The 27,216-nt window shown below is 48.1% G+C and overlaps 1 protein-coding gene across 1 annotated transcript in view; it reads left to right on the top strand.

The window, feature by feature from the left end:
• The window catches only part of LOC140408990 (vasculin-like), a 161,419-nt gene that overhangs the window by 99,778 nt on the left and 34,425 nt on the right, over nucleotides 1–27,216 (top strand). Inside the window, exons 7-9 of the mRNA XM_072496995.1 lie at nucleotides 1,078–1,262; nucleotides 5,738–5,857; nucleotides 9,646–9,813. Of these exons, the coding sequence (XP_072353096.1) occupies nucleotides 1,078–1,262; nucleotides 5,738–5,857; nucleotides 9,646–9,813 (473 nt within the window). The remainder of the gene's footprint in view (nucleotides 1–1,077; nucleotides 1,263–5,737; nucleotides 5,858–9,645; nucleotides 9,814–27,216) is intronic.

Raw genomic sequence — 27,216 nt, 5'->3', positions numbered from 1 at the left:
TGAGGACTCTGGGATCTGTACTCGTTGGAGTTTAGAAGGATGAGGGGGACCTTGTTGATACTTACAGGATACTGTGAGCCCTAGATAGAGTGGATGTGGAGAGGATGTTTCCACTTGTAGGAAAAACTAGAACCGGAGGCTACAACCTCAGACTGAAGGGACAATCCTTTAAAACCGAGATGAGGTGGAATTTCTTCAGCCAGAGGGTGGTGAATCTGTGGAATTCTTTGCCGCAGAAGGCTCTGAAGGACAAGTCACTGAGTGTCTTTAAGACCGAGAGGGATAGGTTCTTGATTAATAAAGGGATTGGGGTTATGGGAAGAAGGCAGGAGAATGGGGGTGAGAAATATATCCGCTACGATTGAATGGCGGACCAGGCTTGATGGACCATATAGCCTAATTCTGCTCCATGTCTTGTGCATCCTCTATTTTAATCAAGTCACCATTGGCGACTGTGCTTTTAGCTGCATTGACCCTGTGCTATCAAATTCCTTCTATTTCTCTAGCCCTCTCTTTTTAAGACCAACTATTTTTAAGCTCATCAGGCCTGATATCTGTGTGGGCCTCTGTGCCAAATTTTATTTGTCAGTGATAATAATAATCTTTGTTGATGTCGCAAGTAGGCTTACATTACACTGCAATTAAGTTACTATGAAGTGCCTTGATATTTGCTACATGAATACAAATGTGATGTCGCGATCAGCGTGTAGAATAAAAAGATGCTCTGCATACGGGATATTAAATTAACCTATTTTTTTCTTTCTCCTCTCAATCTTAATCCAGAGCCATATACTACCTCTTTGCTTTTTCTATGCTCAGCTCAGTGGTTTCAAGAAATTTCATTCCTTATGGTCTTGCACTTCATTCATTCTCCAAATTTGCCAGTTCTTCCAAATCTCGTTCTAAAAGCGCAAAGAAATCTTTTTATCTGTAGTTCTGTGATCTGGCTTGTTTTTATTTTTACAAACCCTGTGATTTTAACACTACAAACACTGTAATTTGAACAATTAGTAACTCCATAGATCGATAGCTACCTTAATCTGCAAGTTTACATGTCATTTTCTTTCTGTGATTTAGAAAATCCTCCAAATCCAAAATCTAGAACGTCTAAAATGCTGGTCATTAAGAAGGTCCTCAAAGAAGAACCATTACTACCAGGATACCCTCTGACAGGGGGATCTCATCCCCAGCCTGTGAAGAATGGGACGGGACCCAGTGTATATAAGGGATTGGTACCTAAGACTGCTGGTCCTCCAACAAAGGTAAATTGAGACATTATCTTGGTGATTTATAATCAATCCTAGTTTAATTTATCTTTTGTGAAATTCCTAACATTTTTTATTTGAAATGTACGCAGCCATTTCCACTTCAGACATGAAAGCAAAATATGTGAATGCTGGTGATCTGAAATAAAAATAGAAATGGGAAAAACTGAACCAGTCTGGCAGCATCTGTGGAGAAAGAATCAGGGTGGAATTTTCTGATCCTGCTAGTGGCGGGTTTTGTGGCAGGCAGGAGTGGAAAATTCAGAGGGGCTAAAAATCAGATTTCCACTGGCTGGAAATTAGTTTGGAATTTTCCCCTCCCCACTTCACGGCAGGTCGGATTTCCCACTGGTCCTTGTCAGGAACGCCATTAGCATGTCGTGAGTGCTCTTTACAAATGCTACTTGCCAGAATCCTGTCCCCCTCTGACGCCAGCAGGAAATCAGACTGGTCTAAATCCATATTCGGAAATTAGTGGTGTGCAGCTGCCACTTTGCTCACTACTTCGAAATGAGTTCATCATTCAAAGCCTACCTGCAACAGTGCTGCTCCAGTATCCCAGTAATAGCAGTGTAACGCCTCATTGTTGGTAGGGTTGGTCTGCATACGATGGGTGTCTACGTACTCCGGGGCGATAGCATTCCGTGTTTTCAACAGTTCTCAGGCAGGGCTTTACTCTGAAACAGATCAGCACTATGTTGGGTTGGGGGTGATGGGGCGGTGAGAGGGGGACGGCTAACAGAGACATGAGTGTCAATGGGGCTGGGGGCGATGGCAGACAGAGGGTGGGGAAGCTCGAATCTGACATGGAAGACTGAAATGCAAACGCAGAGTGGGGTGGATGGGAATCAAAAAGTATGAAAGGAAAGGGATTCACACACTCTAGAATGGAGAGTGGGGTGGTGAGGGAGGTGAGGTTGTGTTAGTGTGGCACAAGAGGGATGGGTTACACCGAGACACATGGAGGTAGGGGTGGGCATAGTGGTGGGAAAGTGAGGTGGGGATAGTGGTGGGAAAGCGAGACTGTGTTGTGATCAGTCATGAAGGAATGGGAGAGCTAATTGAAAGGCAGTGATAGTCCCTGGTCTGGGGCCTAGAATTCAGATTAAGAGATTAAAGGCAGCCCTGAGGCTTTGTGTACATCCTAATCCGGGTGAGAGATTTGAGGCATCCTGGGGATTTCTAGGCCATGCTACAGGTCGATGCATGGCACTCCAGGGCGGGGCAATACCTGTGTGCTCAATTAGGATAAGGCACAGCTTGATGTGCAGGGATGTGTTTATTTGAAATGTAGAAACTAGAAGCAGGCCCTTTGAGCCTGCTCCACCATTCAATGTGATCATGGCTCAACCCCAATCTCAATGCCATGTTCCTACTTTATCCCTCTTCCCCTTGATGCCATTAAAATCTAAAATTTGATTTATCTCTTTCTTGAATACATTCAGTGACTTGGCCTCCACTGCCTTCTGTGGTGGAGAATTCCACAGGTTCACTATCCAAAATATTTCCTCATCTCAGTCGCAAATACTCCACCCTGTATCCTGAGACTTTGTCCCCTGGTTCTATAATTCCTCAACCAGGGAAAACATCCTCCCTACATCTAAGTCTGTCCAACTCTGTTAGAATTTTAAATGTTTCAATTCGATCCTCTTCCATCTGAACTCGAGTGAATACAGGCCCAGTCAAACCAATCCTTCCAAATAGGACAGTCCCATCAACCCCAGTATCAGCCTGGTGAGCCTCCGCTGCGCTCCCTCTCTGGCAAGTATACCCTTTCTTCGGTAGGGAGACCAGAACTGCATGTAATACTCCAGGTGTGGTCTCACCAAGGTCCTGCACAACTGCAGTAAGACATCTCTACTTCTGAGCTCGCACCCTCTTACAATGAAGTCCAGCATACCACATACCTTCCTAATTGCTTGCTGCCCCTGCTTCACTTTCATTGACTGGTGTACAAGAACACCCCAGATCTCTGTGAACATCCACCACTTCCCACATCGAAGCATATAACTTCATATTTAGCGCATGGTACTGCATCTACCATCTGTTTACCCACTCACTCAACTTGACTAAATCACATTGAAGCTTCTTTTCATCCTCCTCAATTCTGCCCAGTTTTCTGTCGTTGTGCCACTATCTTACAGTTGGCTTTGATGGGCTTGTCTTGTTCGGTACTGCAATGTAGGTGTGTTAGTGGGGGCAGCTTCAGCCTTTAGGTGGGGAAAAGGTAAGGAAGGGGAAGGTACTTGAAGCTCTCCTGGGGGTGGTTCTGTTCTGTATGTGACCATGTCTCGCGATGGGGAGAGGTGAGGTCCACATGCAACAGTAATGGATTCAGTAGCGAGGGCAGAAATGTCCACCACAATGGGAATGCGATTCCGGTTCATTGAGAGGCTGGAGAATAACCAGACCTGCATGTCGTGAGGTTCTAGGAAAATTGGAGGGACCTGAACACTGGCTGAGAATTTGAGCTGTATCCTGGGTATGGAGGAATTTTCTTGAGGCGAGGTCGAGTGGGTTGGGGTTATGCTCATTGGAGTTCAGCAGAATGTGAGGTGACTTTATTGAGACGTAGGATTCTCAGGGGGCTTTACAAGATCTGTCTCCCCCCCCCCCCCCCCCCCCCCTCGTTTTAATTTTTAAGCAGTATTTTGCTTTAATTTCAGTGTTTAATTCACTGCCACATCTCTTCCAGGAATGCCTACTTTGAAGTTCTACTCTTCTCATTGACGGGATTTCTCTTTATCATCTTCATCTTTTGTTACTGTCATTACGACTTCCTTTGCCTAGTGTTCCATAATAGTCATTTAAACTCCCGCACCCAATTAGCTATCTCTTTTTTTCTTTTGCTCCACTTGCCCCATCCCTCGTCTTTTGAACAGCATAAGACCCATCACATTCCTACCCCTCCACTTCCGAAGAAGAGTCATTTTAAGGGCAGCACGGTGGTGCAGTGGTTAGCACTGCAGCCTCATGGTGCTGAAGTCCCATGTTCGATCCTGGCCCTGGGTCACTGTCTGTGTGGAGTTTGCACATTCTCCCCGTGGGTCTCATCCCCACAACCCAGTAAAGATGTGCAGGGTAGGTGGATTGGCCACACTAAATTACCCATTAATTGGGAAAAAAGAATTGGGTACTCGAAATTTATTTTTAAAAAGGTGTCCTTCTGGACTCGAAACGTTAGTTCTGCTTCTCTCTCCACAGATACTGACAGACCTGTTGAGTTTGCCAGCGTTTTGTTTTTATTTTAGATGGGCTGGTGTTGTTTTCTTTGAAACTGAGGCTGAGGGCAGCAGATTTAATTGAAGTGTCTAAAACTATGAGTGACCTAGATAGAGTCGATATTGAGTACCTATTATCTGTTTCAGAGAGGACAATAACCAGCTAACATAGATCTAAAGTAATTGGCAGAAGAATTAAAGGGGATTGAAGATAAACTATTTCACCGAGAGCATGACGAGTGTTTGGAACTCCCTGCCAGAAAGGATGGTTGAGTGAGAAACCCTCCGTGCATTTCAACCAATTGGATGTGTGCATTTTGTGTTAGGAGTGAGAGACATCCAATTTGAGAATAGTCACTTACATTATTTTCTGTAAGAAGCATTGTTATTCTTTGTTCTATTTTTTATGCTCTCATGGAATGTGGGTGTTGTGGTATTTATTGCCTTTTGAGAAGGTGTTGTCTTTTTGAGTTGCTGCAGTCCAAGTGGTGAAGGTGCTTTCACAGTGCTGCTGTTGGCAAGTTCCAAAATTGTGACTGGATGATAAAGAGCGATTGATATATTTCCAAGAATGGTGTATGACTTGGAGGGGAACTTGGAGGTGATGGTGACTTGATATACTTGAATAGATAACAGACTTTCAATAATTCATGTTCGTTAGTTGCTGGCAGAAGTGGCATCACTGGATTTGTAATCTCCCTTCTTCATTTGGGAACTAATAAAAATACAAGATGCAAGTACAATGTGAGATTCTGGTTTATTACCTCTAATACTGCATCCCATTGGAAAATATTGCCCATATTATACCTTTCATGTTTCTGTCCCTTCCACCATAGACGCTGAAACATGCACTTATATCATGGGAAATTTTGGTTTGAGAAAAATCAAATTTGTCTGCATGTTTTGTTAAAATTGGATCAACAAATGTAAAACTGAAATTTAGCCTGGTGATTTGAATAATGACCGCAACGCACCCGAGTTATGCGATTTTGTTCTGTGAATCCCTTGATTTTAAATGTAGCCATTAATTATTTTAAAGCATTTAATCTACATAGAAACAAAAACCCTGTGTGCATCTCTTACTCCTTTTTTCTTGCACGCTCTTTTCAATTTTCGTCCTGCTCCCTTGCCCCTTCTATTTGGATTTATCTGTTTCTCTGTCTTTCCTGTCTCTCCTCTCCCATTCCCTTCTCCATTCAATGATTCTACTTGTAAGTTGTGTAACACTCACTATTGATTTGTTTTATTTAGCCTGCACAGTGGAAAGGCTCAGCAAAAGAGAACAAACATGGGACTCCGTTTGTCAGTTTCAATGCTCTCCTAAAACCTGTACCTCAGACCTTCAGTTCATCACCAAACTCTTTAAAGGAGGTATAATTTTTATAATTTAATTTTTAAAAATAATTCTGTCTGTTCAATTTTTAATGTGTTTTACTCTTTTAAGTTCCATTTATGCGCTCAGTTCTGTGCAACGACTTAACACTCTTGGAAAGTAAATCGCTATAGGTCAAGCACAGGCATCAACAACAAAGCCCTCAAACTCGTTCCCCTACATGACGCCACCTCAACTGCCCTCGGAACAACCTCTCTTCCACAGCCCATGTCCTCACCATCGCAATATTTGCTGCCCAATTAAAATTGATCAAATTTGGCAATGCCAGCTTCCCCCTCGCCCCCATTCCAGAAATGTCCACCGCATGCATGGGGCCTTCCCCGCTCACACAGACCTCGAGATCAGCCCATTGACTTTCCTTAAAAAAGACTTTGGGACAAAGCTCATGAGGTTCTAAAACACGAAGAGAAACTTAGGCAGCACTGTTATTTTCTTCGTCTGTAGCCGTCCAGCCAGCGACAGCGGCAAAGCATCCCACCGCTTAAAATTAGCCTTCATCCCCTCCACTAATTGAGCCAAGTTCAATCTGTGCAGTTGGGCCCAGCCTCCGTGCCACTTGAATGCCTAAGTACCTGAAGCTTGTCCCCACCACCCTAAATGGCAACTCCGCTAATCTCCTTTTATGCCCTCTGGCATTGATCAGAAACACCTCACTCTTTCCCATGTTCAATTTATATCCTGAAAAACAGCCAAATTCTCCCAAGGTCTCCATAATCCCCCCCCCACTCCCTATCCACCCTGCATTGCTGCAGGTTCAAAATATATGAGAAACCATCTGCATATAACGAAACCCTTTGCTTGGTAACCCCCTATAAATCCCTCTCCAATCCTTACGCCCTAAACACCATTGCCAATGGCTCTAATGGCAAAGCGAAAAGGCAACGCAGAGAGCGGGCACCCCTGCCTCGTCCCACGATGTACCCCAAACTGACTTGGTTCATCCATACGTTCACCACCGGCACCTTGTGCAGCAGCCCAATCGGCAAACCGCCGCCCGAACCCAAAACACCCCAGCACCTGAAACAAATACGCCCACTCCACCTGATTAAAAAAACTTCTCCGTGTCCATTGCCACCAGTGCCTCTACCTCCTGCCCCTCCAAGGGTATCATAATCACGTTAAATAACCTCCGCACATTCGCCGAAAATCTATCTGGGCCCCCCCATATCACCCTTAGGCACATTGTCGTCAATCCGTGATACAAGCGCATTCACCAACAGCTTGGCATCAACATTCAATAGTAATATCAGGTAGACCCACACAGATTTGGGTCCTTATCCTTTAAAATCAGGGAGATGGAATCCTGCGACAATTTAAGGGGGGATTCCCCCCATCCCTCGCCTCGTTATACGTCCTCACCAGCAATGCCCTCAGCTTCATCCCAAACGTTTTATGAAACTTAACTGGGAACCCGTCCAGCCCGGAGCCTTCCCCGCCTACATCATATCCATCACCTCCCTCGACCCATTCGGGGTCCCCAGGCCCTGAGACAGCCATCTCCTCCACAGTGGGAAATTCCAACCCATCCAGAACTGCCGCATTCCCTCCTTCCCCCGTTAGGGGCTCCGACTTCTAGAGCCTCCTACAAAAGGCCTCAAATGCCCCATTCACCTCCTCCGAGTCAATCACCACCTTCTTGTCCCTCACTAGACCAATTTCCCTTGGAATTGCTTGCTTCCTCAACTGATGGGCCAGCATCCTACTTGCCTTCTCTCCATAATCCTACACTGTCCCTCTATAGCACTCCGCCGGTAAAACATACATCCTGCCCACTGGTAGTAGCAACACTAGAACCTGCAATCAGATGAGACAACACTTTGGTTTAACCGAGGTGTCCACCAAGGCTCCCAACTGCGCCAACCACAGATTCCCACCAGTTACGCTAGACGCCACCTTAAAGTGGTGGAGACAGGACGGGGGACACACTAGTGGTCAGGGATTTCTACGCACGGGACAGACTTGCGATCGTCGAAGAGCTGACAGAGACTGGAACTACTGAACGGACAGGAGCTTCGACATTTACAAGTCAAAAACTTTCTCCGCAAAGAGACGACTAGGTACTCTACAGCCCCGAGAGACAGTGTCGGAGGAGCTACTGGACCCGGACAGTATGGAAAGATGGAACTGCGGGGACATACACGGAGGACCTGTTTATTGCCAACAATGGTTAGAAAGGGGGAGTGGTCGGGGGAACGGGAAGCATGGGAAACACCAGGGCCACAGAAAGCAGACGGGAATGGCGGGGGGTGGGGGAGGAGGAGAGACCCAAGGAAACGCGAGGAAGGAACCCAGGGTGAGACCGACAGAGCGGCCAGAGGGACCCCACAAAGCTATAAAAGCAAAACAAACGATAAACAAGCCATCTACGGCAAAGGGAAGGGACTAAGATAGGAGCCGGAGACAGTAGACGAGAGGGGTGGGATGGGTGGGAGGGAGTGCCGAAAAGGAACATTAGTTGATTATGGGGGGTGATTTGAATATGGTCCTGGACCCAGGTCGGGACATGTCAAGTCCCAAGTTGTCAAAGGTGTCAGCAGTGGCTGAGGAACTGATGGGGTTCAAGGAGCGCGTTGCGAGGGGCAGGGTACTTACTTTTGTATAAAGTTAGTTCAAAACAGTATATTGGACTGCAACTTCCAAGTTCCCTGACATCAATATTGGGGTTTACCCCTTTGGGAGTTCCCAGGTAAGGTTTATACAGCAATTTCCAGGAAGTGCAAACTTCCCCTGGGCAATTACCCGACACTGGAATTTTAAATCTCAAACTTCGAATGGTTCTGATTAGGTTACATCAATGCTTATCCAGAAAAGGTTAGAATTAAAACCTCATCTAACTTCTGGGTAATTGCTGCAGGGAGCCACACTGCCCTTCAGGACACTCTGAGCCCCCAGGTGTCAAGCCCCATCGATACCCTAGGGTTAGCCCTCTGCACCCCACTCCGGGACTCTCCCACTTCCATGGAGATTCTTCCTCAATACTCGACACCCCCACTGTCGTGGACTTTTAAACCTACCTGAAACTAGTGCCATAAGAGAAGTGGGACTTCAATGGAGCTGCACTCAATGCTGATTGCCACTCCGAGGGCATTCAGGCCCTTGCATATATACTGGATACCCGAGTGATTTTAATTCCTTAAAATGTGCTGGAACTCCAAGGTTCTGACTGTATATGGCAAAGAAATCCTTCATCTATTTTATTATAATGGATTACAGGATTTTCCAGGATATTTTGGTGTTTTAAGAAGTCATTTTGTGATTCAACCATTTTCCCGTTTAAAAACTAGCTCATGCCACACTGGGGCAACAAGTGGAAAGGAAAATCTACCCGTTAGCCTTTGTTTTACATTAACTTTGTTTCGATTTGAGTTTCCCCTCTTGAGCATTCATCACCCATGGCTTACAAATATAAAGGTAATGTGTTTCTCAAGTCAGCACATTAGTGTTGCATTAATTCATAAGCCCACATTATAATTGTCATTTTCATTTTAAAGCCTAATTTTTCCAAAGTACAGTAATGCATCTTTTAGAAATGTGCCATCAGTTGCGACTTGTAGACCAAATTGTGATTCAACCCCGTTTGCCTACTGTTTCCTACTGATATGTTATTAGTGTTTACTTCAGTTGGTGACATTTTTCTGATTTGTTGAATGTGTTTTTGTTAGCTGACTCAATAGTACATGTAAACACCCAACCGTAATTTGTCACATGTTGAGCATGCTTCTGGATTCTTTTTGAATTAATTTAATGATTCAATTTATTTAAATAGAGTAGTCGCTCCAGTTCTTCTTCACCGATTGATATAGCAAGTCAACCTCGTATGTTGAAACTGACTCGCATGCGCTCTGACAAGAAAAGTGAGTTTCTGAAGACTTTGAAACAGGACAAATCTGGCGAAGGATATCTTGATGATGGAGACAATATGGATAAAGAAAAGGTAACAATGAGCACAGATGATGAGCATGTTCTCGTTGGTATAATTTAATATTGTTCCTTTTGCTTTCTGCTGTATTGCATGAATTTTTGGCATTAAGTTGTACCACAACAATGTCAAGCAACCAATTATTTAACTGTACACTGTTGCTGTACATGCGTATTTCACTAGGTTATCAAATATCTTTCGGGGCGAGCCAACCCCATGTATTTTCTATCTTGTTTTGAGGTAATTTGGCCATATTTTTAAAGAAGTTTTTTTGTTTTCTTAGTTATAGTTTCACAAGGTAAAGGACAATAAAGATGCAAACAATTGACTTGGATTGTAGCACATATAGCCAAGTGTTGGAAATGCAGCCTTGTTTGTTTGTGTGAAGAGTACGATGTTTGAATGATCCCATCCTTAATTTGTAGGTACCAGACTACTTTGTCGACATAGGGAAGAGTGAAAACTTATCAAAGAATGTGGATTTTTGGAAAAATAATTGGCAATTGGCCCAGAAGTTCAAGTTGTAATGCTGGGTCAAATGTTGGTGTTTACCGTAATTACTGCGTAAAACTGACAATTCCTGTGCATCCAGTTAAATGCCTTAAGTTCGTGCCCTGCTTCACTGCAGGTGCTTTTGAGTCTTCACAGATGCCAGTTCACTGATTTATGTGCTGATTGTGTGAACTGCATCTTTCTACCCTCTAGTCTCACGGTAGGAACCATTGAAAATGTTAGGTCATGTTCATTGAAGGGCAACTGAGTTTTAATGGCGTGCTAAGTCATAATTACTTGTGAACATCTTCTTTGGCCCTGAAAAGCAAATTTTTGCAGTTATAGAGCATTATTCCTTTCATTTATAATTTTAACATTTCATGGTTTTTATTTTTTCAAAGATTGTTTGTTTGACATTTCAGCATCTACCCTAATCCCACACCTGACCCCACTTTTTATTATGCTTTCTGTAAAATGATTAAAAAGTGAACTATAATCTGTTTTTTATTTCCTGGTTTACTGTCCATGAGAATTGTTCAGCCTAATTGGCTGATTAGTCTGATTGATGCCTGCCCTATTACTGGATGCCCTGGATCCCAATTGGTGGTGGTGCCAGATTCATAATCATATCAGAACAACATAAAGTCATTCTCTAGAGCCTGCTAAGTCCGGTGGGCCTCTTTTCTTGAGGTCAACAGAGAATGCTATCCTTTTGTCATTGACTGCAAAACAAAAAAGGTGGCAGGGCAAGTTGATCAGGTGATGCTTAAAGCATATGGGTTAATTTGGTTTTCCAAAAGAGGTATAGAACATAAATACAAAAAATTCATACTGGTTCAGCCAATGAGCTGGAGCATTTCAGGAAAGCTATAAATGGCCTCTTGCTGCTGAGGAAGTTCACCAGCAGAGATGAGGGATTTTGGTTATACGGAGAGGTTTGAAAAGTTAGGTTTATTCTCCTTGGAAAACTGAAAGATGAGGAATAACCCAACTGATGTTTTCAAGTGCTGGAGAGATTTTGATGAGAACAATAATCAGAAACTATTGCCACTGGTGAGTGGCTCAATAACCAGCAGCCATAGATATAAAATAATTGGCAAAAGATCCAGATTGTTTTTGACTTAAGTTGTCGGGACCTTGAACGCCGTGGCTCAAAAGGTGTTGATAGCTGACTCCATGAATAATTTTTTACAAAAAATTGCTGGACAGGTACTTCAGGGTTAGGAACTTAAAAGAGGATTAAGAACAAAAAGCAGGAGGGTGGTACTAAGTACAACTGTTCTTTCAAAGGGCCAGCATCGGTATGACAGGCCAAATAGCCTCTTCCTATAATGTAAGTTCCTATGGTACTATTAATCTTGTTGAATCCGTAATCTATAAAACACGTTGTACGGGTGTTCCTATTAAGTTGTAGAATGATGAGGCATCTTGCAACTTGAGGAATACAGTTAGTTCCAATTATCAGAGCACAAGGAAAATATCTAAGACTTGGAACAAGTGCAGAGAAAAATCACAGGACTAATCTTTAATCTCATAGTTATTAGAAAAGGTTGAGTTGAGGATTAGTTGATCCAATAATTTGTATACAGTGACTCTTGAAATGGATTGCCGTTTATGGTCATGATGGCCAAAACTGTGAAATAAGATGCACACGATGGGATCATATTGGGGAGATATGCTAAATGATCGTCTCATCAGTACATTGCCATCATTTGTACTGTACTCCAATATACTGAACCAGTAACCCGGAATCCTGCACTTATGATCAAGAGATCAAATTCCACCATGGAAGGTATGAGCATCTGGATTTAACTTCTTTTTAGTAATGAATAAAAAGTTGATATTTACATTTTCAGGTTTAAAAAAATAAATAAATGAAAATGTCTGGGAATCAAAATGACGGTCCTCCCGACGTTCCTATCTGTATTTCAATGTCTCCCCATTTTTGTTCCGCGGTCCTTTTTTAAGCGGGTCAACAAGGTGATCAGGGCTTTGTCTGGGCAGGCAAGACCCCGCGGGAAAGGAAGGTAATGTTCGAGCGGAGCACGGGAGAAGGTGGTCTGGCGCTGCCAAATTTTAGCAATTATTACTGGGTGGATAACATAGCCATGATCAGGAAGTGGCTGGTGGGGGAGGGGTCGGCGTGGGTGCGTATGGAGGCGGCTTCTTGTAAGGGCACCAGTCTGGGGGCATTGGTAACTGCGCCTCTGCCGCTCCCGCCAGCGCGGTACTTCACCAGCCCCATGGTGGTGGCGGCCCTGAGAGTTTGCGGCCAGTGGAGGCGGCATGTGGGAGCAGTGGGAGCATCGGTCTGGGCCCCAATTTGTGATAACCACCGGTTTGGCCCGGGGAGTATGGCGGGGGGGGGGTGGGGGGGGGGGGGGGGCGGGTTCAGGGTATGGCGGGGATTGAGAGGATGGGGGATTTGTTCATAGAGGGGAGCTTTCCGAGTATGGGGGTGCTGGAGGAAAAGTTTGGGCTGGCGAGGGGAAACAAATTCAGATACTTGCAAGTGCGGGACTTCCTTCGTAAACAGGTGGCAACCTTACCGCTCTTACCGCTGAGGGGGATTCAAGACAGGGTAATTTCCAGAGGGTGGGTCGTGGAGGGGAGCGTCTCGGACATCTATAAGGAGCTTATGGGGTCGGAGGAGATGCAGACCGAGGAGCTGAAGCGTAAGTGGGAGGAGGAGCTGAGAGGTGAGAAAGAGGATGGTCTATGGGCAGGCGCGTTGAGTAGAGTCAGCGCGTCTGCAACATGTGCCAGGCTCAGCCTGATACAATTTAAGGTTGTGCACCGGCTCACATGACATGGACCGGATGAGCAGATTCTTTGGGGTGGAGGACTGGTGTGCAAAATGCGCGGAAGGACCAACAAACCATGTCCATATGTTTTGGGCATGTCCAAACCTTCAGGGATTTTGGCTGGGGTTTGCGGACGTCATGTCCACGGTGTTAAAAACAAGGGTGGCGCTGGGTCCAGAGGTGGTGATTTTCGGGGTGTCAGAAGATCCGGGAATCCAGGAGGAGAAAGAGGCAGATGTTCTGGCCTTTGCTTCCCTTGTAGTCCGGAGGCGGATATTACTAGCATGGAGGGACCCAAAGCCCCCGAAGTCAGAGACCTGGCTATCGGACATGGCTAGCTTTCTCTGTATGGAGAAAATTAAGTTTGCCTTGAGAGGTTCACTGTTGGGGTTCACCTGGAGGTGGCAACCGTTCGTCGACTTCCTTGTGGAAAATTAATCGTCAGCAGACTGGGGTGGGGGGGGGTGTAGTTTAGGTGAGAGTAGGGGGTTAATAAGGGTGGGACCTGTACGAAAGGTTAATGGATTTTGCACTATCTTTATCGTTTCATGTATCTTGTATATTTTGTTGTTTCTATACCAAAAATACCTCAATAAAATGTTTATTTAAAAAAAAGAATTACTGGGAATCTATTGTCCTCGCAGTTGGTGCACTAATGTCTTTTTTCGAGAGGACGCCTATCTCATCGGTCTGGCCTAAATGTTGCCCTAATCCTACACCAGCATGGTTGACCCTTAACTGTTCTCTGAAATTGTGAGTACGTTGCTGCTTCACAAGGAGTGTTTGCTGGATTGGACAATGAGGAGGGAGGAAGTGAAAGGGCAGATGCTGCATATCTTGCTCTTGCATAGAAGTGCTGTGAGTTGCAGGGGTGGGGAGTTTGGAATGTCACGGTGACTGAGAATCAGGGTATTGTAGAGGGAACAGTGCTTTTTGAAAGATGTTTGTACCGTCACACTGGAGGTGATGGGAATGGCGGAGATTGATTTGGTGAATTGTTGAATGCTGAAGCTGGTGGGATTGAAGGTGAGGACAAGAGAAACCCAATCACGGTCCTTAAACTTACTGGGACCAACTTTCCCTTTCCTTTTAACTTAAGGTTTTGCTAATGGAAATCACAGTTGTTACTCATCTCCATAATTTTCCAGGACATTAATCTTTTCTATGATTAGGTGTCTGGAGTTGCATGCTGCTGGAGTCAAGCCAATACCGTGCACTGAAATAATGCAACTTCTTTAGATTTGTAATCTCCTCGTATTACTAATTCCTTAATTGCATTTTTCACTGTGGCAATTTACTAATTAGTTTTGTACATTTGCCAGTAACCTGGAAGTATTTAATATCCTGTAGCCCTGTTCCAGTTTTACTATCTTCATTTTTTTCTGTTCCCTTCCTCTCCACCACTCTCGTCCTCCACCTTATCTAATGTTTTCCCTGTTCGGGTTCAGGTCCATTAATGAACATTATTACGATCGCAGCTGATGTTACTACTGGATGCGAAGATCCCAGAATGGAACCCTGGCTCAATAGCGTGTAACGTTTACTTTTCTTTTAGAAATATGGATGAACAGGGTCATAGGACTGACAATTAGCTTGTTACAAAAGAATAAAACGTTTATAAGATTGACTATAATACAGCACTCAGTCCACCAATACCTTTACAAAGGTACGAAGATTTAAAAAATAAAAAAAGATTTTTTAAAATTAAAGTTTTTCATAATAAATAGTAATCATCCTGACACAGCAAAATAGAGTGAACATTAACATAGTGCAAAAAGAGAATATACAATGGCAACTGACTAGACGTAGCCCCACGCGCCTCAGTCTTCCCACAACCTCCCAATGGAGCACTCACCCCCACTCCCCTATGGGTTACTGCTGCTGCTGCTGACTGTTAAATTTTCCCTGAGAAGTCATCGGACGGTATTATGCCCCCCGCTCAACAGCAGCAGCTCTGTACACTTGGCAAAATTATTATTTTAAAAAAAAAATGTATTTTATTCAAAAAAAAAAAAATTTCCGGCCAAACAAAACAGTACAAATTTTTTTTCCCCTTTTACAACGATAAAACAATATAAATAATAGTGACCGTTTTTAACAAATAAATAAATAATATATAAACTAAATGGCAACTGCCATAACAAAATATTAACTCTCCCAAATAAAAAAGTCAAACAAGCCAATATACATATCCAAGTAAAAATATCCATACAAAGACACCCCTGAGGACCCCCCCCCCCCCCCCGCCCCCCCCCGCCCCCCGGGTTGCTGCTGCTACTTTTCCAGTTCCTTTATCGTTCTGCGAGATAGTCAATGAACGGTTGCCACCGCCTGGTGAACCCTTGAGCCGAACCACTTAGTGCGAACTTTATCCGTTCCAGTTTTATAAACCCTGCCATGTCGTTTATCCAGGCCTCCACGCTCTGGGGTTTAGCTTCCTTCCACATTAACAATATCCTTCGCCGGGCTACTAGGGACGCAAAGGCCAAAACATCAGCCTCTCTCGCCTCCTGCACTCCCGGCTCGTCTGCAACCCCAAATATAGCCAACCCCCAGCTTGGCTCAACCCGGACCCCCACCGCTTTCGAAAGCACATTTGCCACCCCCACCCAGAACCCATGCAGTGCCGAGCATGACCAAAACATGTGGGTGTGGTTCGCTGAGCTTCTCCCGCACCTATCCTCTACCCCAAAAAATTTACTGAGCCTTGCTCCGGTCATGTGTGCCCTGTGCAAGACCTTAAATTGTATCAGGCTAAGCCTGGCACACGAGGACGAAGAGTTTACGCTGCGTAGGGCATCTGCCCACAGCCCCTCTTCGATCTCTTCCCCCAGCTCTTCTTCCCATTTTCCCTTCAGCTCATCAACCATGATCTCCCCCTCGTCTCTCATTTCCCTGTATATATCTGACACCCTACCATCCCCCACCCATGTCCCCGAAATCACTCTATCCTGAATGTCCTGCGTCGGGAGCTGCGGAAATTCCCTCACCTGTTGCCTCACAAAAGCCCTCAATTGCATATACCGAAATGCATTCCCCTGGGGCAACCCGTATTTTTCCGTCAGCGCTCCCAGACTCTCAAACGTCCCGTCTAGGAACAGATCCCTCAGTTGCACAATCCCTGCTCTCTGCCATGTTCTAAATCCCCCATCCATTCTCCCCGGGACAAACCTATGATTATTCCTTATCGGGGATCGCACCGAGGCACCCGTCATTCCCTTATGCCGTCTCCACTGCCCCCAAATTTTCAGCGTTGCCACCACCACTGGACTTGTGGTGTATTTCTTCGGGGAGAACGGCAGTGGCGCCGTCGCCAATGCTTGTAGGCTGGTTCCTTTACAGGATGCCATTTCCAGTCTCTTCCACGCCGCCCCCTCCCCTTCTCTCATCCACTTACACACCATTGGGATATTGGCGGCCCAATAATAATCACTTCAGCTCGGCAGTGCCAGTCCCCCCCCTATCCCTGCTACGCTGCAAAAACCCCCTCCTCACTCTCGGGGTCTTCCCAGCCCACACAAAGCTCATAACACTCTTCTCAATTTTTTTGAAAAAAGCCCTCGTAACCATCACCGGGAGGCACTGGAACACAAAAAGAAATCTCGGGAGGACTACCATTTTGACTGCCTGCACCCTGCCCACCAGTGACGGGGACACCATGTCCCATCTCTTAAAATCCTTCTCCATCTGTTCCACCAATCGTGTTAAATTAAGCCTATGTAGGGTTCCCCAGTTCCTGGCTATCTGGATCCCTAAGTACCGGAAATCTCTTGTTACCCACCTCTGCGGTAAATCATCTATTCCCCTGCTCTGCTCCCCCGGATGCACCACAAACAACTCACTCTTCCCCATATTCAATTTGTACCCCGAAAATTCCCCAAACTCCCTGAGTGTCCACATTACCCCAGGCATCCCCTCCACTGGGTCCGCAACATACAGCAATAGATCATCTGCATACAATGATACCCGGTGTTCTTCTCCTCCCCTGAGTACGCCCCTCCACTTCCTAGAGCCCCTCAGTGGTATGGCCAGCGGCTCAATTGCCAATGCAAACAGTAACGGAGACAGGGGACACCCCTGTCTTGTCCCTCTATAAAGACGGAAGTAGTCGGACCTCTGCCTGTTCGTGATCACACTTGCCACCGGGGCCCTATATAGCAGCTGTACCCATCCAATAAACCCCTCTCCAAAACCAAATCTCTTCAACACTTCCCATAGGTAGTCCCACTCCACTCTGTCAAATGCTTTCTCAGCGTCCATCGCCACCACTATCTCCGCCTCCCCCTCCGGCGGGGGCCTCATCATCACCCCTAGCAGCCTCCGTATGTTCGTGTTCAGCTGTCTCCCCTTAACGAACCCAGTTGAATCCTCGTGGACCACCCCCGGGACACAATCCTCTATCCTTGTCGCCATCACCTTGGCCAGGAGCTTAGCATCCACGTTCAGGAGGGAAATAGGCCTGTAAGACCCGCACTGCAGCGGGTCTTTTTCCTTCTTTAAGAATAGAGATATCGTCGCTTCCGACATAGTCGGGGGCAACTTCCCCCTTTCCCTGGCCTCATTAAAGGTTCTCGTCAAAAGCGGGGCCAGTAGGTCCATGTATTTCCTATAAAATTCCACCGGGAACCCATCCGGTCCCAGGGCCTTCCCCGCCTGCATGCTCCCAATCCCCTTTACCACCTCCACCTCAATCCGTGCTCCCAGTCCCGCCCTCTCCTGCTCCTCCACCTTCGGGAATTCCAGCCGATCCAGGAAATGCATCATTCCCTCCCTCCCTCCCTTCCGGGGGCTGAGCCTTATACAGCCTCTCGTAGAATGCCTTAAACACCCCGTTCACCCTCTCCGCTCCCTGTTCCATCCCACCTTCCTAATCCCTCACCTCACCTATCTCCCTCGCCGCTCCCCTCTTCCTCAGTTGTTGGGCCAGTAACCGGCTCGCCTTCTCTCCGTACTCATACTGTACTCCCTGTGCCCTCCTCCACTGTGTTTCTGCTTTGCCCGTGGTCAGTAGGTCAAATTCCATATGTAGCCTTTGTCTTTCCCTGTACAGTCCCTCCTCCGGAGCCTCTGCATATTGCCTGTCTACCCTCAGAAGTTCTCTCAACAGTCGCTCCCTTTCTTTGCTCTCTTGCTTCCCTTTATGGGCCCTTATGGATATCAGTTCCCCTCTGACCACCGCCTTCAGTGCCTCCCAGACCACTCCCACCTGGACCTCTCCGTTATCATTAAGCTCCAGGTACCTTTTGATACACCCCCTCACCCTTAGACATACCCCCTCATCCGCCAACAACCCCATATCCAATCTCCAGAGTGGGTGCTGCTCCTTTTCCTCTCCTACCTCCAGATCTACCCAATGTGGAGTGTGGTCCGAAATGGCTATGGCCATGTACTCTGTCCCTGTCACCTTCGGAATCAGTGCCCTTCCCAGGACAAAAAAGTCTATCCATGAATACACCTTGTGAACATGGGAGAAAAATGACAACTCCTTACTCCTAGGCCTAATAAATCTCCAGGGGTCTACTCCTCCCATCTGCTCCATGAAGTCCTTAAGCACCTTGGCCGCTGCCGGCCTCCTCCCGGTCTTAGACCTAGACTGGTCCAGCCCTGGATCAAGCACCGTATTGAAGTCATTCCCCCCCCCCCCCCCCCCCCATTACCAGCTTTCCCGCCTCCAGGTCCGGGATACGCCCCAGCATACGCTTCATGAAGTTTACATCATCCAGTTCGGGGTGTATACGTTCACCAGAACCACCGCCTCCCCTTGCAATCTGCCACTCACCATCACGTATCTACCCCCACTGTCCGCCACTATGGTCTTTGCCTCAAACAGTACCCGTTTCCCCACTAAAATAGCCACCCCCCATTCTTCGCATACAAGCTCGAATGGTACACCTGCCCCACCCATCCTTTACGTAGTCTAACCCTGATCTGCCAGTTTCAGGTGCGTCTCCTGCAACATGACCACATCTGCCTTTAAGTTCTTTAGGTGTGCGAGTACCCGTGCCCTTATAATCGGCCCATTCAGCCCTCTCACGTTCCACGTGATCAACCGTGTTGGGGAGCTCTTTACCCCCCCCCCCCCCCCCCCCCCCCCCCCCCCCCAATGTCGACTAGCCATCCCCTTTTCTAACCCAGCTCCTCACCCGGTTCCCACGTACCCCTTTATCCCACCGACGGGCTCTCCCGTCCCGACCACCCCGCCCCATAACAGCTCCCCCTTCCCCTTAGCAGCAGCAACCCAGTTAACTCTTTTCCCCCCCCCTGCTAGATCCCTTTCTAGCGTAGTTGCACCCCCCATGTTGCTCCCAGAAGTCAGCAAACTCTGGCTGACCTCAGCTTCCCCAGTTTGTCCTCGGCCCCTCATTGTGCGAGGCCCCCTCCTTCTTGCGTCCCCGTTCCCGCCATAATTACCATAGCGCGGGAGCAAAGCCCGCGTTTCCCACTCGGCCCCGCCCCTGATGGCGCAGTTCCCTTCTCCTTCCCCTTTCCTTCCCACAGTTCCCCATACCCCCCCCCCCCGCCCCCCCCCCCCGCAACGAGGGGAAAAGAGAAAAGTTACAAAATTGAAAAAATTCCCCCTTCCCCTTCCTCGTCCCACATAATCACCCCACCACTTTATTACAGAAGCTTTTTCTCTCGCCAGACTATTCCAGCTTCTCGTCCACAATGAATGTCCGCGCCTCTTCTGCCGTCTCAAAGTAGTGGTGCTTCCCTTGGTATCTGACCCACAATCTCGCCGGCTGCAACATTCCAAATTTAACCTTTTTGTGGAGCACCGCCTTGGCCCGGTTGAAACTTGCCCTCCTTCTCGCCACCTCCGCACTCCAATCCTGGTACACGCGGATCACCGCGTTTTCCCACCTGCAGCTCCGAGTTTTCTTCGCCCATCTTAGAACCATCTCTCTGTCATTGTAGCGGTGAAACCTCACCGCTATGGCTAGAGGTATTTCTCCTGCCTTTGGTCTTCGCGCCAGAACTCGATAAGCTCCCTCTACCTCCAAAGGGCCCGTCGGGGCCTCCGATCCCATTAGTGAGTGAAGCATCGTGCTCACATATGCCCCGACGACCGCCCCCTCTGTGCCTTCGGGAAGACCCAAGACTCTTAAATTCTTCCTCCTCGAGTTATTCTCCAGGGCTTCCAACCTCTCCACACACCTTTTGTGCTGTGCCTCGTGCGTCTGTCCTTCCCACCAGGCCCTGTATTTCATCCTCATTCTCCGCAGCCTTTGCCTTCACGACCCGCAGCTCCAACTCCTGGGTCCTCTGCGCCTCCTTGAGCCCTTCAATCGCCTGTAGCATCGGGGCCAACACCTCCTTCTTCAGCTCTTCCACACAGCGCCGCAGGAACTCTTGTTGCTCTGGGCCCCATACCAAACAGCCACCTTCCAACGCCATCTTGCTTCAAGCTTCCCTTCCTTGCCGCTGCTCCAGTGGATCCACTGCAATCTGGCCGCTATCCTCTCCTTTATCCATATTTATCCGGGGGGATTCCCTCCTATTTCACCGCACAATGATTTGGGCTGTTAAAAATTGCCGTTGGGGCTCCTAATAAGAGCCCAAAAGTCCGTTTCAACGGGAGGTGCCGAAACGTGCGACTTAGCTAGTCATCGCCGCACCTGGAAGTTCTTGGCAAAATTATTTACACACAAGTAGGAATCTGTTCGTGGTGTTGTCGTCCCTTGCTTCTCCCAGACGGAGTTCACTGCCGTTGTCGTCTCGTGCGCACTTCCGCTTCTGCGGCCCTCCCGTCTTCCCCGTTTTCTCTGTTCCTGTGGATGTTAAGTTTGTTAACATTTCCCTGCCTCCCCCCTCCCCCTCCCTGGCTCTCCTCTATTGTTCCCGTGTCTCTTCCCTCTACCCCCCCCCCCCCTCCCCACTTCTGCCCCCACCCCCCTGTGGCTCGCCTTTCCTTCCTCTTGGGTATAGCAGTCTGCTCACATCTGTCCTCCACCTCCGGGAAGAACCTACTCATACAGGTTCTTGTTAAGTGGGCTCTATGTACCACTTTAAGTTGCGTCAGGCTGAACCTTGTGCACGTGGAGGTGGAGGTGGAGTTGACCCTATGCAGTGCTTCGCTCCAGAGTCCCCACCCTATTTGATCCCCAGGTCCTCCTCCCACTTCATTCTTGTTGTGCCCAGTACGGTGTCGGCCCCTACTATCAGTCGGTCATACATGTCGCTACAGTTTCCTTTATCTGGTATGCTTGCGTCCAGTAACTCTTCCAGTAGTGTCTGTCGTGGTGGCTGTGGGTATGTCCCTGTCTCCTTTCGTAGGAAGTTTTTTTAGTTGCAGGTACCTTAGCCCGTTCCCCCTGGCTAGCTGGTATTTCTCTGTCAGTTCGCCCAGTGTTGCGATCCTGCCATCTGTGTATAGGTCCCTGACTGTCAGTGTCCTTCTGTCCTGTCCCCACCTTTTGAAGGTGGCGTCAGTCAGCGCTGGTGTGAACCTATGGTTGTTGCAGATGGGAGCTTTACCCGACTTTCTGGTCAGGCCAAACTGTTGCCGTAGTTGGTTCCAGGACTGGGGGGTGCCTATTACCACCGGGCTGCTGGAGTGCTTTTTGGGTGAGGATGGGAGCGCCACCGTGGCAAGGGCCCGGAGTGAGGTCCCCATGCAGGAGGCCTCTTCTGCGCGCACCCATTTGGCTTCTGGCTCCTTGGTCCATCCCCTTATTCGCTCGGCCGTCGCCGCCCAGTGGTAAATTTGTAGGTTTGGGAGGGCAAGCCCCCCCCGGATTTTGCTTTTTGTAAGACCTTCTTTGGGATCCGAACATTCTTCTCTTCCCCCCTGCCCCCACCATACGAATGCCATGAGTAGTGTTGCAGGGAAAAAGTCAACCTGAGTCAGAAGTTTGAATCGCAAGACAGGGTTTATTGTCTGAAGCTCCATGGAGAACAGCAGGCTGGAGTTAAAAGACAGCACGGTTCACACTGAACTCAAAGTACATACAGAAAGGCTTCATCTTGTATAATACAGATTTCTTACAAATTTTGGCAGACTTTTGGGTTAATGCATATTTACAGTTTTACCCTGCAGACATGATTCTTGGCGGGCTTATTCATGAAGGTATTATTGTAGGTTAGTTTCAGTGAGCCATTACCGGTTCCCACTTCACAGCCCATTCATTCATGATTTCATTCATTCATAGTTTTCGCGGGCTTCCTGGCTCTGACGTCAATACCATGCTTTTTAATAGAATTTATTTAGGTTCACAATAGAGCTCCCTTTAACTAGATCAAATGGTGATGGCTTTTGGCTGGCGGTTGAGATGTGTTCCGGGTTTCATAACTAGGTGTTAAATGCAGGCTTTGTATTGATTGGGAATACTTTATTGTCCTGATAGGATCTGTGTCTGTGCTTTTTAAGTGTGGTCTTTCTGTGCTACCCATCTGATTTAACCCTTTGCCTGCCTGGTTCTGATAGTGTAAGCCGTGATTTATGGTCTTGATCCATTGTCCCGAATTTTCCCCTTACAATTAGTTTGTCCAGTGCTTTGAAAAAGGCCTTGGGGATGTAGATCGGGTTGGATCTGAATAGGAAGAGGTACCTGGGCAGCACGTTCATTTTGATCGTCTGGACTCTCCCTGCGAGGGAGAGTGGGAGTGTGGCCATCTTTGCAGGTCCTTTTTTACTTCCTCTGTCAGACTGGTGAGGTTCCATTTGTGGATCCCTTTCCAGTCATGGGCTATTTGGATCCCCAGGTAGCGGAATTTGTGTCGGGCTTGTTTAAGTGGCAGTCCCGTTAGGGCTGCCCCACCTACTTGTGGGTGTACCGGGAAGATCTCGCTTTTGCTCATGTTGAGTTTGTAGCCCGAGAAGGCGCCAAACTCTTTCAGGAGCACGATGATTCTGGCCATGCTGATGTAGAGGAGCAGGTCAACTGCGTAGAGTGAAACTCTGTGCTCTCTGCCTCCCCTTCGGATCCCCCTCCAGCTTTTTGCTGCTCTGACGCGATTGCTCGTGGTTCGATCGCTAGAGCAAACAGCAGTGGGGACAGTGGGCATCCTTGTCTGGTGCCCCTGTGCAGCCGGAAGTATCGGGAGTTGGAATTGTTGGTCCGTACGCTCGCCATGGGTGCATTGTATAGGAGTTTTACCCAGGAGGTGAACTCTGTTCCAAGCCCGAACCGCTCCAGTACCTCTATGAAGTATTTCCATTCGACTCTGTCGAAGGCCTTTTCTGCATCTAGGGAGACGATCACCCTCTGGTGTTCTCTCCCCGGAGGGGGTCATTATCACGTTCAGCAGGCGCCTGATGTTCGAGGTAAGCTGTCTACCTTTGACAAAGCCCGTCTGGTCCTCTGCGACCACCTCAGGTACACAGTCTTCTAACCTTTTGGCTAGGATTTTGGCCAGTATTTTGGTGTCTGCATTCCGCAGTGAGATGGGTCTGTTTGACCCACATTCCGTTGGGTGTTTGTCTTTCTTGGGTATCAGCGAGATTGAGGCCTGTGCGAGGGTGGGCGGCAGTGTGCCCCTAGCTAGCGAGTCTGTGAACATCTCCCGCAGGTGCGGGGCCAGTGCTGTCGCAGATCTTTTGTAGAAGTCTGCCGGGAACCCGTCGGGTCCCGGCGCCTTCCCCGCCTGCATGGAGCTAATGCTGTCCATGATCTCTCCAGTGCTAGTGGTGCTTCCAAGCCCCGTTTTCTGCCCTCCCCCACGACTGGAATGTTCAGTCCATGAAGGAACCGTTTCATCCCAGACTCCCCCAATGGCAAGTGTAGTCACAAATCTGCGAACGTCGGAGTATTTTCGACTACATAGGGGAACAAGGCAGGGATGCCGCTGTCCCCATTACTGTTCGCGCTGGCAATTGAACCACTGGCCATAGCACTGAGAGACTCCAGAAAATGGAGGGGGGTGGTTAGAGGGGGAGAGGAACACCGAGTGTCACTCTACGCAGATGGCCTACTGCTATATGTGGCGGATCCAGTGGGGGGGATGATAGAGGTTATGCAGATATTGAGGGAGTTTGGAGATTTCCCGGGATATAGGCTTAACATGGGGAAGAGTGAGCTTTTCGTAATACACCCTGGGGACCAGAGTAGAGGGATAGATGGCATGCCGCTAAGGAGAGTGGAAAGAAACTTCCGATACCTGGGGATTAAGATAGCCAGGAGCTGGGGAACCTTGCACAGACTCAATCTGACTCGGCTGGTGGAGCAAATGGAAGAGGATTCAAAAGGTGCGATATGCAGCCGCTGTCACTGGCGGGCAGAGTGCAGGCGGTAAAGGTGATGGTCCTCCCGAGGTTCCTATTTGTGTTTCAATATCTCCCTATATTGATCACTAAGGCCTTTTTCAAAAAAATAGATAAGAGCATCATGAGCTTTGTGTGGGCAGGGAAGGCCCCGAGGGTAAGGAGGGGGTTCCTGCAACGTAGCAGGGACAGAGGGGGACTGGCGTTGCCGAATTTGGGCGACTATTACTGGGCCGCCAAAGTGGCGATGATCCATAAGTGGATGATAGAGGGAGAGGGGCAGCGTGGAAAAGGCTGGAGATGGCATCCTGTAAAGGAACGAGCTTAAAAGCGCTGGTGACGGCGCCACTACCCGCTCTCCCCGAAAAAGTTTACCACGAACCCAGTGGTGGCGGCAACATTAAGTATCTGGGGGCAATGGAGGCAACAGAGGGGTATGTTGGGAGCCTCAGTGTGGTCCCCGATCAGGAACAACCATAGGTTTGCCCCAGGGAGGTTGGACGGAGGGTTCCAGAGCTGGCACCGGGAAGGAATTAGGAGAGTGGGAGACCTATTTATAGATGGGACGTTTGCGAGCTTGGGAGCGCTAGAGGAAAAGTATGAGCTGCCCCCGGGGAATATCTTTAGGTATATGCAGGTGAGGGCGTACACGAGACAACAGGTGAGGGAATTTCCGTTGCTCCCGACACAAGGGATCCAGGATAGAGTGCTTTCGGGGGTGTGGGGTCGGGGAGGGCAAAGGGTGCGAAATATACCGGGAGATGAGAGAAGAGGGGGAGGAGCTGGTAGAAGAACTGAAGGGAAAATGGGAAGAAGAGCTCGGGGAGGAGATTGAGGAGGGTTTGTGGCTGATGCCCTAAGTAGGGTAAATTCCTCTTCCTCGTGTGCCAGGCTTAGCCTGGTCCAATTTAAGGTGCTACATAGAGCACACAACTGGAGCGAGGTTGAGCAGGTTCTTCGGAGTGGAGGACAAGTGCGGGGGAAGCCCGGCAAACCACACACATCTGTTTTGGTCGTGTCTGGCACTGGAGGGGTATTGGAGGGGAGTGGCGGGAGTGAGCTTGAAGGTGGTGAAGGTCCGGGTCAAGCCAAGCTGGGGGTTAGCTATATTTGGGGTAGCGGATGAGCCGGGAGTGCAGGAGGCGAAAGAGGCTGATATTGTGGCCTTTGCGTCCCTAGTAGCCCGGCGTAGGATTTTACTCGTGTGGAAGGAAGCGAAACCCCCCGGCGTGGAGGCCTGGATAAACGATATGGCAGGGTTCATAAAACTGGAGCGGATGAAGTTTGCGCTGAGAGGATCGGCTCAGGGGTTCACCAGGCGGTGGCAACCGTTCCTCGACTATCTAGCGGAACGTTAAGGGGAAAATATATAGCCAACAGCCCAGAGGAGGGGGGGGGTGGTAAATTGTTTGTGTTCTAGATGGGGTGAGGGGGCGGGGGGGGGGGGGGGGGGGGGAGCCCTATTTTGTGTTATTTTGTTAGTTCACTATTTTATTTAAACAATGTTATCTATCAGTTATCATGTTACCGTTTTTGTTGATTTGTAAGGGGGAAAAATTGTGTTTGAAAACTTTAATAAAATATATATATATTTTTTAAATGAGGTCAGTCCATAAGAGGGTCATTTAGGAGTCTGGTGACAGTGGGGAAGAAGCTGTTTTTGAGTCTGTTCGTGCGTGTTCTCAGACTTCTGTATCTCCTGCCCGATGGAAGAAGTTGGGAAGAGTGAGTCAGCCGGGTGGGAGGGATCTTTGATTATGCTGCCCGCTTTCCCCAGGCAGCGGGAGGTGTAGATGGAGTCAATGGATGGGAGGCAGGTTCGTGTGTTGGACTGGGTTGTGTTCACGACAGGTTTCTTGCGGTCCTGGGCCGAGCAGTTGTCATACCAGGCTGTGATGCAGCCCGATAGGATGCTTTCTATGGTGCATCTGTAAAAGTTGGTATGGGTTAATGTGGACATGCCGAATTTCCTTAGTTTCCTGAGGAAGTATAGGTGCTGTTGTGCTTTCTTGGTGGTAGCGTCGACGTGGGTGGACCAGGACAGATTTTTGGAGATGTGCACCCCTAGGAATTTGAAACTGCTAACCATCTCCACCTCGGCCCCGTTGATGCTGACCGGGGTGTGTACAGTACTTTGCTTCCTGAAGTCAATTACCAGCTCTTTAGTTTTGCTGGCATTGAGGGAGAGATTGTTGTCGCTACACCACTCCACTAGGTTCTCTATCTCCCGCCTGTATTTGGACTCGTCGTTATTCGAGATCCGGCCCACTATGGTCATATCGTCAGCAAACTTGTAGATGGAGTTGGAACCAAGTTTTGCCACGCAGTCGTGTGTGTACAGGGAGGAGAGTAGGGGGCTAAGTACGCAGCCTTCCAGGGCGCCGGTGTTGAGGACTATTGTAGAGGAGGTGTTGTTGTTCATTCTTACTGATTGTGGTCTGTTGGTCAGAAAATCGAGGATCCAGTTGCAGAGTGTGGAGCCAAGTCCTAGGTTTTGGAGCTTTGATATGAGCTTGGCTGGGATTCTGGTGTTGAAGGCGGAGCTGTAGTCAATAAATAGGAGTCTAATGTAGGAGTCCTTGTTTTCGAGATGCTCTAGGGATGAGTGTAGGGCCAGGGAAATGGTGTCTGATGTGGACCGGTTGCAGCGGTATGCGAATTGCAGTGGATCAAGGCGTTCTGGGAGTATGGAGGTGATGTGCTTCATGATCAACCTCTCGAAGCACTTCATTACGACTGAAGTCAGGGCCACTGGTCGGTAGTCATTGAGGTACATTGCCTGGTTCTTCTTTGGCACCGTTGTATGATGGTGATCTTCTTGAAGCATGTGGGGACCTCGGAGTGGAGTAGTGACAGGTTAAAGATGTCCGGTGTTGTGCCCAGTCTCGCCACCATCCTCTCCAGGGCCGTGATCCGGAAGCT

This window comes from Scyliorhinus torazame, chromosome 3 (assembly GCF_047496885.1).
Source record: "Scyliorhinus torazame isolate Kashiwa2021f chromosome 3, sScyTor2.1, whole genome shotgun sequence".
Classification (NCBI taxonomy): domain Eukaryota; kingdom Metazoa; phylum Chordata; class Chondrichthyes; order Carcharhiniformes; family Scyliorhinidae; genus Scyliorhinus; species Scyliorhinus torazame.
The sequence above is the reverse complement of the archived record's forward strand: the minus strand, read 5'-3'. Positions and strand labels throughout refer to the sequence as shown.